The sequence below is a fragment of the Thunnus thynnus genome, chromosome 10 (genome assembly GCF_963924715.1).
Source record: "Thunnus thynnus chromosome 10, fThuThy2.1, whole genome shotgun sequence".
Classification (NCBI taxonomy): Eukaryota; Metazoa; Chordata; class Actinopteri; order Scombriformes; family Scombridae; genus Thunnus; species Thunnus thynnus.
In genome coordinates, this window is record NC_089526.1 from 31633798 (window position 1) to 31650496 (window position 16699).

Sequence of the window (16699 nt, forward strand, 5' to 3'; positions counted from 1 at the left end):
CACCATTCCCTATAAATACATTTTATTTCCACTACTGGTAAAGGTAACTTTTAAAAGTAAAAATAACAACATTGTCACTGTAACACTGCAGCCTCTAAGAGCCACTAGTGAAGCTTTAGACTTTTAGTCACGTTTTGAATATTTTTCCATCTGAAACAACATAGCGCACAGTTTTAATCACACACAAATCACAACTCAACTTTTTCTTTTTTTTAATCTAGCAATGTCTTCAAATTGTCAAGTTATTTCTATGCACAGATAAGCAGTCAATCTGCATAATATCTAGCAGGAGGTGCTTACACTGAGTGGTCCAGATCCAATTTGTAATTATCCTAATTTCAATATTGGCAAACCACATTCAGTGTAGAGCTCCTAATGTAGTGTCTGGTTCTCCAAGTGGGCATTTTAGAAACACAATGTTCCCTGTGCAACTTCTGTGTCTGGCCACAGTGTTTTTAATCTTGACAAAGTCAGTGCACCAGTCCCCAGTGAAAGGTGCTGAGTGTGTTGGACAGCTCGGCAGCTCTTGTCTGGGACAACGCTAACCCCACACTATCACTGTTACGACACTGATGCAGCATGTGGAAAATTAAAAGTGTCGCTCACAGCTTTCCTCCCCATCCGAGCCCACGCAGACACATCAACATGTGCGATAGAGAGTAGTTCAGCGTCTACTGAGGGAGAGAGAGAAACAGACAGAGAGAAGGAGAAAGCGGTGAGAATGGCAGGACACAAGAGGAGAAAAAGACACATATTGAACAGTTCAATTCTACTGCTTTTGTGGCCAGATTTAAAGAACTACCCATTTGCTTCTTGCTCTTAAGTGCCCTATTTGTTTAAGACAAGAAAATAGTGTGTGCGTGTTAGAGCGTGAGCTTTGAGTGAGGGAAAGAGAGAGGGAGAAAGAAAGAGGGAAATATTTTGCAGACTTATTGCATTGCAGCTTTGGACATTTGCATTTAGATGGGTGCGTACACTTGTGTTTCAGAGACAAAAGAGCAGAACATTCATTGCCTCAGTCAAGGGATTAAAGGAGGTTTAGCTTGGCACATATAGACCTGAAGCAAGAGTGAAATATACAGAGACAGAGATGATTTTGGGAGAAAAAAAGAAAGAAAGAAAGAAACCTGGGCTTTTATTTCAAATTTTTTATCACTAATTCTTTACTAAGATCATTACTTTAATGTCTATATTTAATCATATTTAAGTAAACATCCTCTCTCTTGTCCAATCTTTCCAAGCTTTTAATGCAAACTCAAAACGTTCCTCACATTGATAAATTCACAATACTGTTTCCACAGCGCATAATCAACATAATCATAGCATAAACATTCTATTGCTCTTAATTTCTCTTTTTTTAACAGAAATACTGTTCTCACTCATTGATTAATTTCAGTGAGTTCTACTTTGCCATTCTTTTGATCATTTTTAAGCTGTTAAGCGATTAAGCATTACACTTCCTGCAGAGATATTTCACATACAACAGCCTTTGAGCGACTCAAAGGGCACCATTGCAACCTTTCCTCATAGGTTTGTTTTTGTGGAACAGCTGCAGGAATGTGTTGAGATTCATTGATAGTAGCTGAACGTTGCTCAAACAACGTCGCAACAGTAAAGCAGAAATGGTATTTTTGTTAAAAAAAAAAAGATACTGAGTGGTGAGTATGATTTGACTCTTGTTGTACTGATGGATTAGTGCTCATACTGTATTATCTGAGTCTCAGCTTTATTTAAATATTGGCTGTTTTTTACAAAAATTTACACCACATGCACTACTGTTCATATTGGTTCAATAAAATGTCTAAAGACGCTCTAATGAAAATGTTACCTTTGAGATATTGTGAAGGTTTTTGAGTGATACTGACCTTAGTCACCTCCTGAATGTCACCACTACTGACAAGAAAAAGAGACAACTGACACAAGGACAAAAACATACCAAGGACAAAGGATCTAATCTCCTGATGCTGGGGGTGTGGGGTTGGGGCTGGGGGAGACATGTTCTATGCAAAATTAAAATCCATCTTGGACAGCAGCTATGATTAATGAGTTAATATTTGGGAGAGAAATTGGAATCTGAGGAGGCGTCCTTGTCATGTTGATAAGAGCTGTGACGCAGCCTGTGCCTTCACCCGCACCACACTTCAATCTCCTGAAATCAATAACAAGAACATCAGCAGCTTCTTTCTGTCTTTCTCACTCACACTCACATGATTACTTAACTTTGTTTACATTATGTCTTACCTGATGTACAATTAATACTTGAACTACATGGGATTTTGTATCAGTCTGCAGTTGCCCTGACAATTTCAACAATTTCATACGAATACAAAACTTTTTACTATATTGTCCTGCTTGTCCATTTTCCTGATAAGCTCTTAAAAAAGCACACGACGTCTGCTTGTTAATGAGATATGTGTCTGTCACATGACTATTAGGCACAGTAGCTAAGAGTTAAATAGCTTTGGAACTGCATCACTTAATGGTGATGGATCTGGAGCTAGCTAAACTCTTACATGCACTGTAACATTATGCATTGAAGTGATGAATGATATGATTTTGTTTTGTATTATCTACTCGTTTCGTCTTTTGTGGTTTTGCATGTTTTGTCAAACATATTTGTAATGATAATACAGTGAAAATAACAGGGTTTGAATAAAGACAGGCTGCATTAAATAATGCTGCCCTAACCATTGGACAAATTAGTCGCCCCCAACTGCAGTAAGACTAAACAAGCATGTAAAAATGCATCAAATGTCTTAAGAAAGCAGATTTGTTGAGATGCTAGACTGAAGCTTAACATGTCCAAACGTTAGGATGCCCTGATCACAGGGCATACAGTATAATATTGGATGTTTTTGACCAAGTGGTTAGCATAACTTCCTGGAAACATTTTTAAAACAAGGTATTGAATAATAGAAAGTCTGCAATCTTGCATCACCTCTAAATGAAATGCAAAAACGTTTCAGTTTTGTATGGAAGCTCAAATGTGTCTTTAAATTGTCTTAACGTTGGATTGTTACTGCTTGAGAACACATTTTGATTAAGTGGCTAGGCTCCTGAACTACACTAATGTCCTCTTAGAATAAGTCTTAGTCTGTGTGTAAGTGTTACTACTGTTATGGCTGTTTGTCTTTCATAGGTTGTGTGCTGCGATGTGCCTGAGTTGTGTCTCTTTTGTTAGCCTGTCACTGTTAACTGGCGACCAAATTAGTTTGAATTTATATAATCTAATCTAAAGTGTGGGTTTATACAAAAATAACACACTGTTAAACTAGCAGCAACTTTCTGTGTACATAAGCAAGGTGAAAATGTAAACTGAAATCACTACACAGTGGATAAACACATAGTAACTTACAAATAAATAGTTCCAAAATAATAATAATAAAACTATAATTACACAATAATTACACTATGCAGTATTGTTTTTTTACATTCATGGATCGACAAGCACACAATATGTTATTACTACATTATCGATTTACCTACTTTGAATACTGGACTATTATGACTCAACAAAGCCTCCTATCATCAACACAAGAAACTGGAGGATGATTTTGATGTTTAGTGCTTGCCAACAATTTTGACCAATTGGACAATCTTCCTAAAACTTGCCTTTCCTTTATTCTTTTCACTGTGTACTAAAGAAAATGGAACAGTTTTGTAACACAGCATTTATTTGCAATTCCATTAATCAGTCTAATTATTGGAAATTAGCCCTGTATGTTCTGGACTGAAAAAGTCAAGCCAGTGCATTATTAACTAAGTAAAATATATATATATACAAATACAGTATATGAAGCAATAAAGTGCAACCAGTGCCAAAGTGCAAACATCCATTAAGTGCATAGAGTTCAGTGATCCTGTATAAAGTGCAGCCAGTTTATAAGTCTAGTATGTTCCATGGAAGATGAGATTTGTCCAGACTTCTCCTCTCCAGAGGTCAGCAAGTAGCTGTTTGATCAGTGTGTCGCTGTTGATTACAGTCTGCTGTATTACCATGGTACATCTTGTTTTCCATAATTTTAAACACACAGTTCTGTATGTTTGGATGGCAATTTATTTTCTATAATGCGTACATGACAGGTTTATAGCTAATTTTGCCACTTCCCATCATCATCATCATGCAGGCCCTGATATAAGTGCTGCCTGCAGGGTATAGCACTGCAGTATTTTGGGTAAATTCAGTTTGTGGTCAAAGAGAGCTTATTACTTTGTATCCTAACATCCAGATTTGGGTGGTTCAACATACATATCAGAAAACAAATACAGTCAAAGAGGCACTGTAGGGTTTAGGTGAAAGGAGATTTTTTCAGGATAGAGACATTGCTGCATATAGGCTAGACATTGACATCGACATATTTATCAGGCTGCAGCCACTTATCAGTGTTACATCTGATCACACAAAGCAACCTTGCTGTCTCAGTTAGTTTGTGTTGGTATGTGTTTGGCTGGTGGATACTAAATTTTACTGCCCACTCATATTTTTTTTACCAGTCACCATTTTGTAACCCTAAACTTAACCACTGACCCAAAAACCAATGTTTCACCAATAGGGGACACAGCTTTTGTCACAAGCCATCCCCAATAAACTGGTCTTAAGTTGGTGTGTCCCTGAAAGTGATTTAAGTCATACCCACACACACACACACACACACACACACACACTCAGTCATTGCAGCCGTTTTCTCCGAAGCCGACTTTCCTTGTCAGTGCAGATCACCTACTTGTGGAGGCTTTGTGATCCTCCACCAATTTTAAATTTTTTAGTCCCTAAAATAAAACCATTGTTTGTAGAGATGCACTGATTGATTGGCCACCGCTCGAAAACGGATGGTTTCCAGCTGATTGGCCATGACTGGTGACCGACTCTGATCAGTCTCATATATCTGATTTTTTGCCAGTCAGATATGGACATGTGCCACACGACGGCTCACATCACGCACACAGCGGCACAGACAGTAATGTCATAGTCACACACATGCTGAAATTAAATGATATGAATTGCAGCAGAGACTCACCATTGACTGGTAATGTTACAGTTCAGCCACCATGGCTGGTAGGTTGAACAAATTCACCAGCAACTTCATAAATTCACTGGCATTTGGCTGGTAGCCGCTGCTAATTTCCATCCCTGATTGGCAGGGGCCATGTTTGTTTACTAGCACTTCTGAATAGAGAGAGGCTTTATTGTAAGGCGCAGACTGCTCACAGTCTACTGTATTTATATTCAGAGCATGCTAATTCATTCAAATTCATTTGACAGCTACCAGCTGTTTTAAAGCACAGGACATTGATGAATACCCTGAGAATGAAACAGAAAGTCATGGACCAAAGTCATGTGTCAGAGTTTTAATTACTGAAAGTGTTCGCTACAGTATCTGGCCACAGTTCAGCTGTACTAGCTTATCTATCCATGTGCTTTACTGATGCATCCTCTCATTTAGAAAGCACTCACCTAAGCCAGGACATAACTGCCTTTGATATAGGTATAATGTGTAAATAGCAGCTTGTTACAAGTTTAGAGATTAAATCATTTCGTTCTTAAACATGCATTAACTGGACAGCGCAACAAGCTGTAAACCAACAAGTCCTCCAAATTAAATGACCAAATATGTCATTTAATCATGTGACTCCCAAACGACATATAGGAGCATATTCTAATCTTCTAATCAGCAATAATTGGCAAGACAACAACATTTGTCTGGGTTTTCCCAAACCATTAGAAATCACTGTTCAAAAATAATGATGTTTTATGATGTGACAACGCTGTGGTTGAGGTTGGTTAGGTTTAGGCATAAAAAACACTTGGTTAGGTTTAGGGAAAGACCATGGTTTGAGTTAAAATGATCACTTTAAGGTTAGAGAAACATGTGATGTGGGTTAAAGGTACTACCTCGTTAAAGTTAGACCACCTTCGTCATCATGGCTACAATAATAACCCTGATGATAGTCATCAGGGTTATTGGCTGTGTTGTACTCCCCGTGACTAATCAACTGATCCTCATGTAAAATGGGTGGAGTGCTCCTTTAAACTAAATCTAAAATTGAATGCAATGTTAAGATGCCAGTGTAAGGCTGCATGCTAACAGTGCTACAAATAGGGCTAATTTAGTTCAAGACATTGTTTGTCAAAATATATATATTTGAGTCCAGATATTGGTTGAACTGTCCAAGATAATAATATTTGAATTTTGTTGTATCATAGATCATCCCTGTAAGCAGAGAATCTCATGCAGGAATCCCCCTCCCTAGCTTTCTGCATAACAGCCCGTGATTATATATTTCCTCGGTGCTGGCAGACTGCTTTTCATCCATGTGGCCTGTTCTTGGCAGAGGACATTCTTCCATGCAGGGCTGCTGGACCAGCACCTAAATTATCCACTTAAACGGTGGGGCAAGACTGTCTGCAGGCCACTGTGTGGCTCAGAGAGAGGCCTAATCACGTCAGCCATACAGAGGAACTGCACTGAGTCCTAATATATTGGATTTCTGTTGGAGGTGATGTGCTAATGTCAGCACTGAGCCACCTCCTGGGGCTAACACAAACACACACACCCTACATTCACACACAAACACACACACTCTGAAGACTACATTTATGTGTATGAACTAAGAAACCAACTGATGTTTGAGGGTGTGACAGTTAAATATTCTTGTGCTAAACCATCATTAACAAAGGTCACCTGCTGCCCTCCTCACCCTTTAATATTGTTGAGGCTGTAGCTGTTATACAGCCTGTTGTACATCAAGCAGTGCAGTGGAAGGAGTGGACTGTAGACCTGCTGCTTTTTGGTGACATACTGACATGACAGCACTAGTCTCCACCACCTTCATCAAAACACTAAATGAGAAAATAAATTTCACAAGAATGCAGTTCATCCCCCAAGTGGAGTTCCACATATTAGGATTTGTCACTGGTCTGTATTTATAACTGTCTGAAGTTTGTGGAAAAGGTTAACGCAGCTGCAGCGTGTTGCCATAGTAGCTCAAACAACCCTATTGCCAGACAGTAACATTATTAATGGATGATTCTGCAAAACCATGGATTACATGCTCATATTTTCAATGCCAACATTTTTTAAATTCTTTCCTTCTTTCTATAATATCTGTGCATGACATTAACAACAAGGTTAAGATTAGCGTTAGGCAACTAAAATATTTGGTTAAGGTGTGGGAAAGATCATGGTCACAGGTAATAAAAAGATGAAGCTTCATTTCTTGTTTTTGACGGAACACAAACTCTGTTCTCCTGTATGAAAGTCAGACACACTTCACCCGACCCTAACCCACACTTTTACTTTTTGCCTCAATGCATAAAGAACACACTACTTCCTTCATTGGTACTGTACGTTGGAACTGGTCATAAATCATGAGGAGCAGAATTGCCAGATATAAACATAATTTCTAAAATTCTTGGCTGGGATCAAATGTCCACTCTGACGCATTTCAGTCTTCACAGCAGCAACATTCAGATTATGGTTAAGAGTTGTTTTGCCAACAGTTTTTGTGCTTTACAGGCATACTGATGACAACACGACAGGCTACTTTACCTGTTTTGTGAATGTTAAAAGGGAAAACTGTGGCAGTCCTTCTCCTGCTTCAGAGTTTTGCTCCTAAGACTAAGTCACTAACTTATGAAATGTATTATTAAATATTAAGTACATGCAATTTTTCAATAACTATAGGCATTATATTCATACAAGTGAATTCCACACGAGCTGCTTTCGTAAACCGTAGACCTGCCATGTAAAGATAGAGATACGCTTATGTATCCAGTGAGAAGACATTGGGGTTCAGATGATGCATAACACTATGCAGTGTTGTAAGCCAGCAGGTTGTGGATGCTCATGGGCAAAATGGACCAGTGAAGGGGGGGTGTTCCTTTAGGTCATGTTTTGACACATATGAAAAATGATAAATTGTAAGTATAAATTATGTATAATCATTTTTGGAATAATCCCATGAGTCTTTGCACTGTGAGGACTAACACAGCCCTGTGAAGCCAGTTATACAGTTATATAGAAATGTATTTCTGACTCATGTGTGTAACAGTAAAGACATTTACATAAAAGATTGGCATCTTGTGCTGTCCTTCATTCGATTGGTCTATGTGAGGCCTGAATTCAGTCTATAGATCTCTCTGAACGTCTTTCAAAAATGCAGCATGATGATTGACATTTCAAATGCTTGCTATTGTCAGTGCCTGACAAATTAATTTGGATTCCATGGCTGGAGTACAAGTTTTAGTCAGAACCCGCGTGCTGCTCAATCAAGTCGATGTAAATTCAAGTCAATCAAGTGGATGTAAATTTGTGCGAGGAGAATTTAAGTCTGTTGCCTGTTGCTGCTTGTTGTTAATTAATAACACTTGGTTGCTTTTTCATCAATTTGACTTATTTGCTTAATTTCTGTGTGCGCTGAAGCACGGTAATACAAGGCCAGTCTGTGTCAGGAGCCTAGTCAAATGGATTTTTGCTGTCTAATTGCCAAAGGTGTCAAAGTACCAAAGCCTACAGCAACAGTGTGTCAAACTGCTTTGATTCACAAACAACACTTTGAAACCAGTTTACATTACTGACATTCTGTGTACCAAGAGGAAACCATAAATGATGACTGACCACATATTGTTATAATTTAGTCAGTGTTATTAACAATTTGATTGTTGCTTTATCTGTGGCTTTCAGCTTGGTTATGTTAAGTGTTGCTTGATTGGTTGCGGAAGAATGTCCAACATCCCAGTTCCACACTATCTACTAATACTATAAAGATACGCCATGTACTAACTGTGATAGTTCACTACCTAGTACAATAAAATGATGTATGTTGCCATTTTGTACAGGAAATGATAGTGCTCAGACAAATCAATATGTGTCTTTAGAACTCTACGGCCAATGTCAAATTTAGAAACTGTGGAAGTCTATTTCTACTAGAAATGCTGGGAAGGTTAGAAAACAAATGATAGAGATGTTCAGTCAAAATGTTGGCTTTCTAAGTCAAAATAATGCAACAGGAACAGTCAAAAAGTCATAATTATATAATCTTATGACTCTGTCAATAACATCTCATCATTTTGACTTAGTGAGTGTGGAATTAAGAAAATACTTGTCAAACTTATGTCATAAAATTTGACTTATTATCAGTATTTCTATTATTCCTGACTTTTCATCTGTTCCCCCCATTTATTTCCTGGCACAAATGGGCTGCCATACAATATATGTGAAAGTAAGTAAAATATATTTTTTCAAAGAAGTCATCCGTGTCTTTAATTTCCACCACACTCAAAAATTAAGTGCTTTACTACTCATGCTTACATTTGAAGAATACTTAAAAATAACACAACATACCCACGTACATATACATACCCATATATGGTCAGAATATATTTATTGTTACATGCAATCTGTACACAGTGTAGGTCTAAGTTTTTCATATTCTTTGTAATCCTTAAAAAACTGAGCAACCACTGAAGATTTTTTAAAGGATTTTTTTTACAAGAACATTCAGAGTCACAGCAGGAGAAATAAAAATAGTTCCAAGGACTTGCAAATGTCTCTAAATTGTTTTTTTCCTCTTTATGAAAGCTCCACAGTATTGTAAACAAAGCCAGACCTCTTTAGCTTTTTCACTGCAGACATTGTGACTTGTCAAAACAGGAAAAGCACAGGTGTAATGAATAACAATGTTTAAGTTTCATTGTCTCAGACAGTAAGTCATGTCAGTGAGACAGCATGCTTAATACCAGAACACTGTAAACCCAAACAGAGTGCAGCCATTATTAATGTTATTAATTACACCTGTGGTGTACTTTGATATGATCTATTGTCAGTTGTCAGCGGATGTGATTGGTTGTTACCATGGAAACACACATTACAAACTCCACTTTCTTTAATAGGCTTACAAATGGTAATTACAAATGGTGATTATTATGAATTATTATATTATTATTATTACAAAAAATGTGTTAATACTGATAGTAATTATGGATAATGGATATTTATACATTTGATGTCGTAATTATTTTTAACACCAAATAGGCTAGCTTAGTATATTATTACAACATAACAATAATAATAATAATAATTATATAATAAATAAATAATAATAAATAATAATGATAATAATAATAATAATACTAATGATATAAGTGGGGCTTTGGGGTTTGCAGTGTGTTGGTGTGATGTGTCCAGGCAGAGACCCGCAGCACGCCGCCTCACAGCCTCCTCATCACCGCCTTCACTTCACTCTCTGCGCCTTCTGCAACCGGCGGAGATGTAAAGTGGATTAAATAGCCGGTGTAACGCGGCGGGATCTGAACCGCTTTCTTTTGCCTTTTTGCCGGCGCTGCCTCTATATTCACCGCATCGCTTCTCTCTCTTTCTGTGTGTGTGTGTGTGTGTGTGTGTGTCTGTGTGTGTCTGCCGGTGTGTGTGTGTGTGTGTGTGTGTGTGTGTGTGTGCTTCTCCCGTGCAGCTCCTCTCTGTTGGGATCCTGGTCTGCCAGGGGCTGCAAAGCCGTGCTAGTCGACTCATTCAGAACCAAATGCGTGTGTGACAGACTGTCCACCTTCGCCATTTTAGCACGGCTAAATCCCGAAATGGTAAGTCCGACAACCTCCCTTGACTTCGTTGACGTTAAAGGTAGCGGAGACGGTGTTTTTTTTGTTGGTTTTTTTTGTGTGTGTGAATGCATCAGCTGTGTTCTTTTTTTTTTTTTTTTTTTTCCAAAGGGCGTCATTGTCATTACATATCAACAGATCCTCCCTCTCTCCCACCCCCCCTCCTTCCCTCTCTCTCTGTCTCGACATGCCAAAACCATGCTGTAAAAGGTAATTGCAGACTTGCCAACGAAAATGATTTTTTGGAGGCTTCTTTATTCACGTTGCACCTAGAAGGAGACAGGCTGTTTATGTGTTCAAGAGGAAATGCACACAGGCAGGGCAGCAGTGTGCTAACCTGTGTATTGAATACACAGGCTCAGATGTACTGATATTCATACATGACATGGTGAGTGAGATCATGTTATATTATATGATCATACCTGCATGCACCCCCCTCCTCCTCTGCTTTTCTTATTCCATGTGAACACCAACAAATGATGTTCATATTAGCATATTTTAACATATTTGACTGTCAATGGCGTCTCCATGGTTACCAGGCCCAGTGGAGAAGGTGCTGCATGGCAATCCATTAATGTGAGAAAAAATGAAAAACATTTTAATAACACTCGGGAGCTACAGCTGGATACAGAGCACAATTCCCTCGCAATGTAGTCTGCAGCTGGACACAGGGAGCCATGCAGGCAGCCACAGCAGAATCCCAGTGACTCAAAGCTGCCCCAGTTTCTGTGGGGAAAAGGGCAGTGTCTTTGTGGGGAATTTTCATTCAGTGCGATTAGTTATTATTAGACTGGAAATTGCCTCGGAAGCAGTTTGTTCACTAGTTGCCCTGGTAACAGCATGGGCAACGAGGCTTTCTTAAAGACATAGGAGGCAGCGTGCTGTTCATCCTGCTGCCTGCTCGGCCCAGAAGGAAGGCTATAGGCCAGAGGAAGCTGCTGTGGTTTAAACAAATGAAACTGTTTTCAGCTTGCAAACATACAGTATATGTCTCTGTTTGTTCACGTGGTTGTGATTAAAAACAGACGAGCGTGATGTGAGGGATGTGAGCGAAGGTTTCGGTATTGAACGTGGTTGTTGTCCTCATGCTGAGAGGCTGCAGTCGTGTGTTCCATCGGTGCTTTGTTGTCTCAGTGCTGAAATGATCAGTTGATCAATATATTAGTCGGCTGACTGAGACTTGGTCGATGACAATTTTACAGGAAGAGTTTTGGAAAATATGTTTATGTGTGAAGAAGCTGGACGTGGTTAGCCTAGCATAGCATAAAGACTGGAAGCAGGTGGGAAACAGCTAGCATGGCTCTGTCCATGGTACATAAAAATGTCTGTCTACACATCTAAACCTCACTGATTAACACTTGTATCTTGTTCGTTTATCTGTACACAATCATAAATGTCAATTTGTGGTTTTATGAAGAGTTACTTGTTGGAACTATTTCTTGACAAACAACAGTATATCTGTGCAGCGTCTCCAGCTAAAGCACGGGTGGCTGTAGTTGATGAGCATAGCTTTTGATATTTCTGTGCACCAGTGGTGATGGTACTGACAACTTCACTGTGATGACAAGACTCTGAGGGGCCGCACACAGTCACTGTGCCCAGCTGTTGTTAACCAAGAAATGGTTCCACAATGCAACATCCCCTGAACTCACAAATGGATGTTTTTACATTTTTGTTTTAGCTTTAGCTTCAGTCACATTTCTATTGGACAAGCCAGGCAAGCAGTTTCCAGTCTTAATGCTAAACTAGGCTAACCTCATCCTGACTCCAGCTTAATGCACACACATTAGCTTGGTATTGATCTTCTCATTTTACTCTTGAAAAGAGAGAATTCCCACAATGTTGAAGTGTTGCATTGAGTCAGTTGCCAGTAAAAGATAATCACACTAATAATGGTTATAGCTGGTTAGTTGCTTCATATCATTATGATTTGCTGTTTGTACCATTGGACAGCCATAGTTACAATAGTGATTTTAACACACATGCTGTCTGTCTAATGTATGATGTGTTTTTGACATGATTCTTGACTATTTTTAGGCTTAATGGTCCTTGGTCACAGCCATAACATTCCTCTTCATCCCAGAGGTAGTGTTGTCTAGGCAGGGCTCTAGCTGTGGCTGAGGGGGGTGGGGTGGTGGGGGGGTTACACCTTGACAAGCTGCAAGCTGACACACTGAGCAGCTTCACCAGCATCACTGACAGCAGCAGGAACAGCAAACACTGCTGGCTATGGAGCAAAAACAAACAATCCTTTAAAGTACATGAATTAACTGCTTTTCTTTGTTTTATATCATCATAAACTGAATGTTTTCAGGTTTAGGACCATTAGTCAGACAATACAAGTAATCTGATGACATTATCTTTAGGAAATGGTGGTGGGCATTTCTGAATCTCACATTTTATAGACCAAATAATTAATCGATTGATAGAGAAAGTAAGACTAAGTGATAACAAAAATAATCACTATATGATTAATTTAGGAATATGCCTCATGTAAATGTTTGCCATGGTTAGAAGAGAGAGGTAATCATGCAGGGCCAGCCTTAAAGCTCTGCTCATCTCATTTGATATTGTGCTGAAGTGATGTCTGTTCCCAACAAATTAGTTTGGGCCGCAACTAAAGATTATTTTCATTTTCAATTAATCTTTTGATTACCTTTCAATTAATAGTTCCATGGTTTGATCTATAATGATTATTCTCCTTGTCCATTAACCTTTTATTATTTTATTATTATTATTTAATTATTTTCTGAATTAATCAATTCATTATTTGGTCTAAAATGTCCACCACAATTTCCTGCAGCTGAAGGTGACAGCTTGTTTTGTCTGATCAACAGTCATCTTCCCATCACATTAGACAAAGAAAAGAAGCTCAGTCACACATTTTAGAAGCTGGAGACACCAAATGTTTGGCTTTATTGCGTTAAAGGTTTTAAAGGATTTCGTAAAGGATTCGTTGATTATTATAGTTTCTGGTTATTTTTTTGTTAATCGGATAATTGATTATTAATTGACTAATTGTTTCAGGTCTAGTTTAACTAAATTGCCTTTACCAACAGGGGTCATAAGGGGCCGACATCTTATGATCTGCTTCTGTGGAATTTCTAAGTAGGAAAGACTCATAGCTTCGGCCTGTTGCTGTGATACGTCAACCAGCCATATTGGTCCGGGCAAGACTGGCCTGTAAACAGATGTACTGTAGTAAATGGTGGAGCTGCATTTTTCTGGATAAAAAGCACTATAACGTTAACGTTTCTCAACCAATTTCAATGAGTTTTTATATTGAAGGGTTTATGATCAGTGAGAAAAATGGAACAAAATTGGCAAATACAAATCAAATAGTGAGACACTAGCAGTCAGTCTACTTTCTATATTTTTTATAGTAGTGAAAGGATACAGATATACTACAAGACAGACAGTTACAGACAAACACAATTAAAAGATAAAATGAGATATGCCTTTATTGATCCCCAGAGGGGAAATTCAGATGGTAAAGCAGTATAACAAATTTACATGACATGGTAAAAATAGAAAAATATAGTACAGTATAAATAGTATGGACTATAAGTATAAAGTGTATAGTATGAAGTGGGATGTAGTAGTAGCACAACAATATACAGTATAGTACATTAGTGGTGGTAATATAATGATAATAATATACTAGATTAATAATTGTAACTAGTAGGCCTATATCTAGTGTAATAGTAGTATAATATAGTAAATAATAAAATAAAAATAGTAAATGAAATAGTGATTGGATTAATAATAGTATAATATGATAAAATAAAATAATAATAATAGCATAGTAGATATACATATAATGCATATATAATTTGTTGTGTATATTGTGCAGTTATACAGTATAGTACAGGCCTACAGCCGAGTCCCCTTAAACCTGGGATTTATGAATGGAATCTGGCTGGACTACATCACACGTTAAATGACTACCTGCATGGCCTCATAGTTACCTGGGAGAATTTAAACACATAATGGAGACAGAATATTCTTACAGACGTGTTTTTAACATGTCTATACACGTTTTTAATGAGCATCAGCACCGACCGCCAGTCAGCTCACCCTTAGCTGGCTCTGTTATGAGGGCTAGACGCCAGGTTAGCTGGCGGGCAGGATCCTCAGGAGCCACCGGGCCGAACTGTGGGAGCCGTCGGAGACAGACTGAACTCGGGGAGCCGCCAAAAATTCAATACACACGCACTGAAGTGTAAAACAGGAAGGGCCTAGCCTCATGAAAAAAGAAAAAAAGGGGACATAGCATGGTTTGGCGGTTGCTTGCCATCCACCGTGGTTGGCTTGTCTGTAGCATGGTACTGCAATACGTGACAGCCCTAATTAATAGCCTGTAAGTACGGTAAGGTGTAGTATAGTAAATAGTAGCCTATATGTAGTATAATATAGTAAATAATGAAATAAAAATAGTAAATCAGACAAGGACACTCTGACGGCTTGCCCCAACGATGACTGGTGAATAAATCGTTCAGCTGATCTGACCACCTTCACTGTACCTTCAGAAGGAATCATCAGCTCTCCTTTGTTTCGCAGTGTAAGCAAGTGGTAGCTCTGATCAAATGGTGCCGTTACAGCATCTGTCACCAAGCTAGCACAGCACACATCACAGGACAACTTTCTCAAAATCTGTCGAAGGACAACCCCTGATATGTACACAAGGGCATTGTCCGCAAGGCCACCAAAGCGGGTTGGTAGGTAGCTATGGTCACACACAATTGCATAGATGCTAACAAAAAGGTGATGGAAGCTATTCAGTTTCTTCTGCTGCAGAGGATATCTCAACAGCAGACAGGGACACGGTCTCATCCTGTGCTGCCACGTTGCCTGAAGTGCTTGGAGAGACACCGTATCGGATCATGAGACAGCGGAAAATGGCCTGGAACTGGCCTGCAGAGGGATTGTTATTCCAGGCCGCTAAACACCCCACCCCCCACCCCCCGACACACACACTTAATGCAGATATTTGCTCTTTTCAGATGACAAAGACTTCTTTGAAAAGATAATTTATAAATCTTTTGGACCATGTAGGTGGAGAGTGAGGGCACACTCCCTCTGGTCTTTTGTGTACACATGGCCCTGGTTTGACAGGAGGTCTATCGGAAGATCTGAAATTCAGTTAGCACAGACTAATTAATAAGTGCCCTTGAAATAATAACTAGGAAGTCTAACAAAGATGAGAAAGTGTAGACATAAGGTATAGCCTACATAAAGCTTTATTTTTATTGTACCTGAGTAGATATCAAGCCTCTCTTTCAGCTCTTCCCCCTCAGATCCTCCAGAAGACCACGCACCATGTTCTTTGCCCTCTGTTCTGGGTCCTTCAGGTTCCTCATCTCATGCTCCAGACTATCCACCCTAGCCAAGGTTTCACTGATGCTGGTCTTTAAACCAGTGGAAGATGCAGGCAGTACATAGGAGTTGTACTAGTAGAAAGAAGGATGAAAATGTTTTGAGTCATGTTTATATCACATGTCTCACAGTCACAGCTGTTTGGTGCATAGCTAGCACAATTTACTATCAGCTGGCCCACCTACTTGATCTCATGACCCCTCAATTCCACTGCCAGCACTGTGGGTTTGAGTGTGTGTGTGTGTGTGTCAGTGACACATATTCAACACCAGCATGTTTCAATGTGTGCATGTGTGCGCCTGCGTATGTGTGAGTGTATCTGAAAAGAGTTGCAGAGAGCGAGTGAGAGAGAGAGAGAGAGAAAAAGCAAGTGAGAGAGAGGTTTGAATATGACCAGGGCCATGATGCTCACAGTTGTTTGGGGCATAGCTGGTACAAATACTCACAACATTAGGCAGAGGTTCAGTCTCTTGGAAATACAGAGAACAGTCCACTGACAGGCTCTCTTCAGCCTTCCTTGAGGCTTGTGTTGTCCTGGTTACCACTGGCTAAAGTGAAAGAAAAAAAAATACTTACAAACAACTTGAACAGGTTTAAGTATGCCACAGTGTAATGCACAATTTATTATTGATTCCTAAACATTCAGAAAGAACAGAAAAACAAAAACAAAACATTTTCCGCAAAGTGTGACATTGACCAGCTATCACA

At 39.0% G+C, this 16699-nt stretch overlaps 1 protein-coding gene and 1 long non-coding RNA gene across 6 annotated transcripts in view; one reads left to right on the forward strand and one right to left on the reverse strand.

The window, feature by feature from the left end:
* Positions 1–16699, forward strand: part of LOC137191974 (adhesion G protein-coupled receptor B1-like) — a 61430-nt gene that overhangs the window by 5594 nt on the left and 39137 nt on the right. For 3 of the 5 annotated variants that reach the window (XM_067602494.1, XM_067602496.1, XM_067602495.1), the window contains exon 1: positions 10477–10597. In XM_067602494.1, the coding sequence (XP_067458595.1) occupies positions 10595–10597 (3 nt within the window). In that variant the 5' untranslated portion in view covers positions 10477–10594. Of the gene's footprint in view, positions 1–10191; positions 10272–10470; positions 10598–16699 lie in introns of those variants that run through there. The other 2 variants (XM_067602499.1, XM_067602497.1) reach the window with 2 other exon arrangements.
* On the reverse strand, positions 14083–16698 carry LOC137191975 (uncharacterized). The gene is made up of 3 exons (XR_010930473.1): positions 16438–16698; positions 15871–16065; positions 14083–15747 (listed from the first exon to the last, which is right to left on the reverse strand). It is a non-coding gene; the product is annotated as an uncharacterized lncRNA (long non-coding RNA).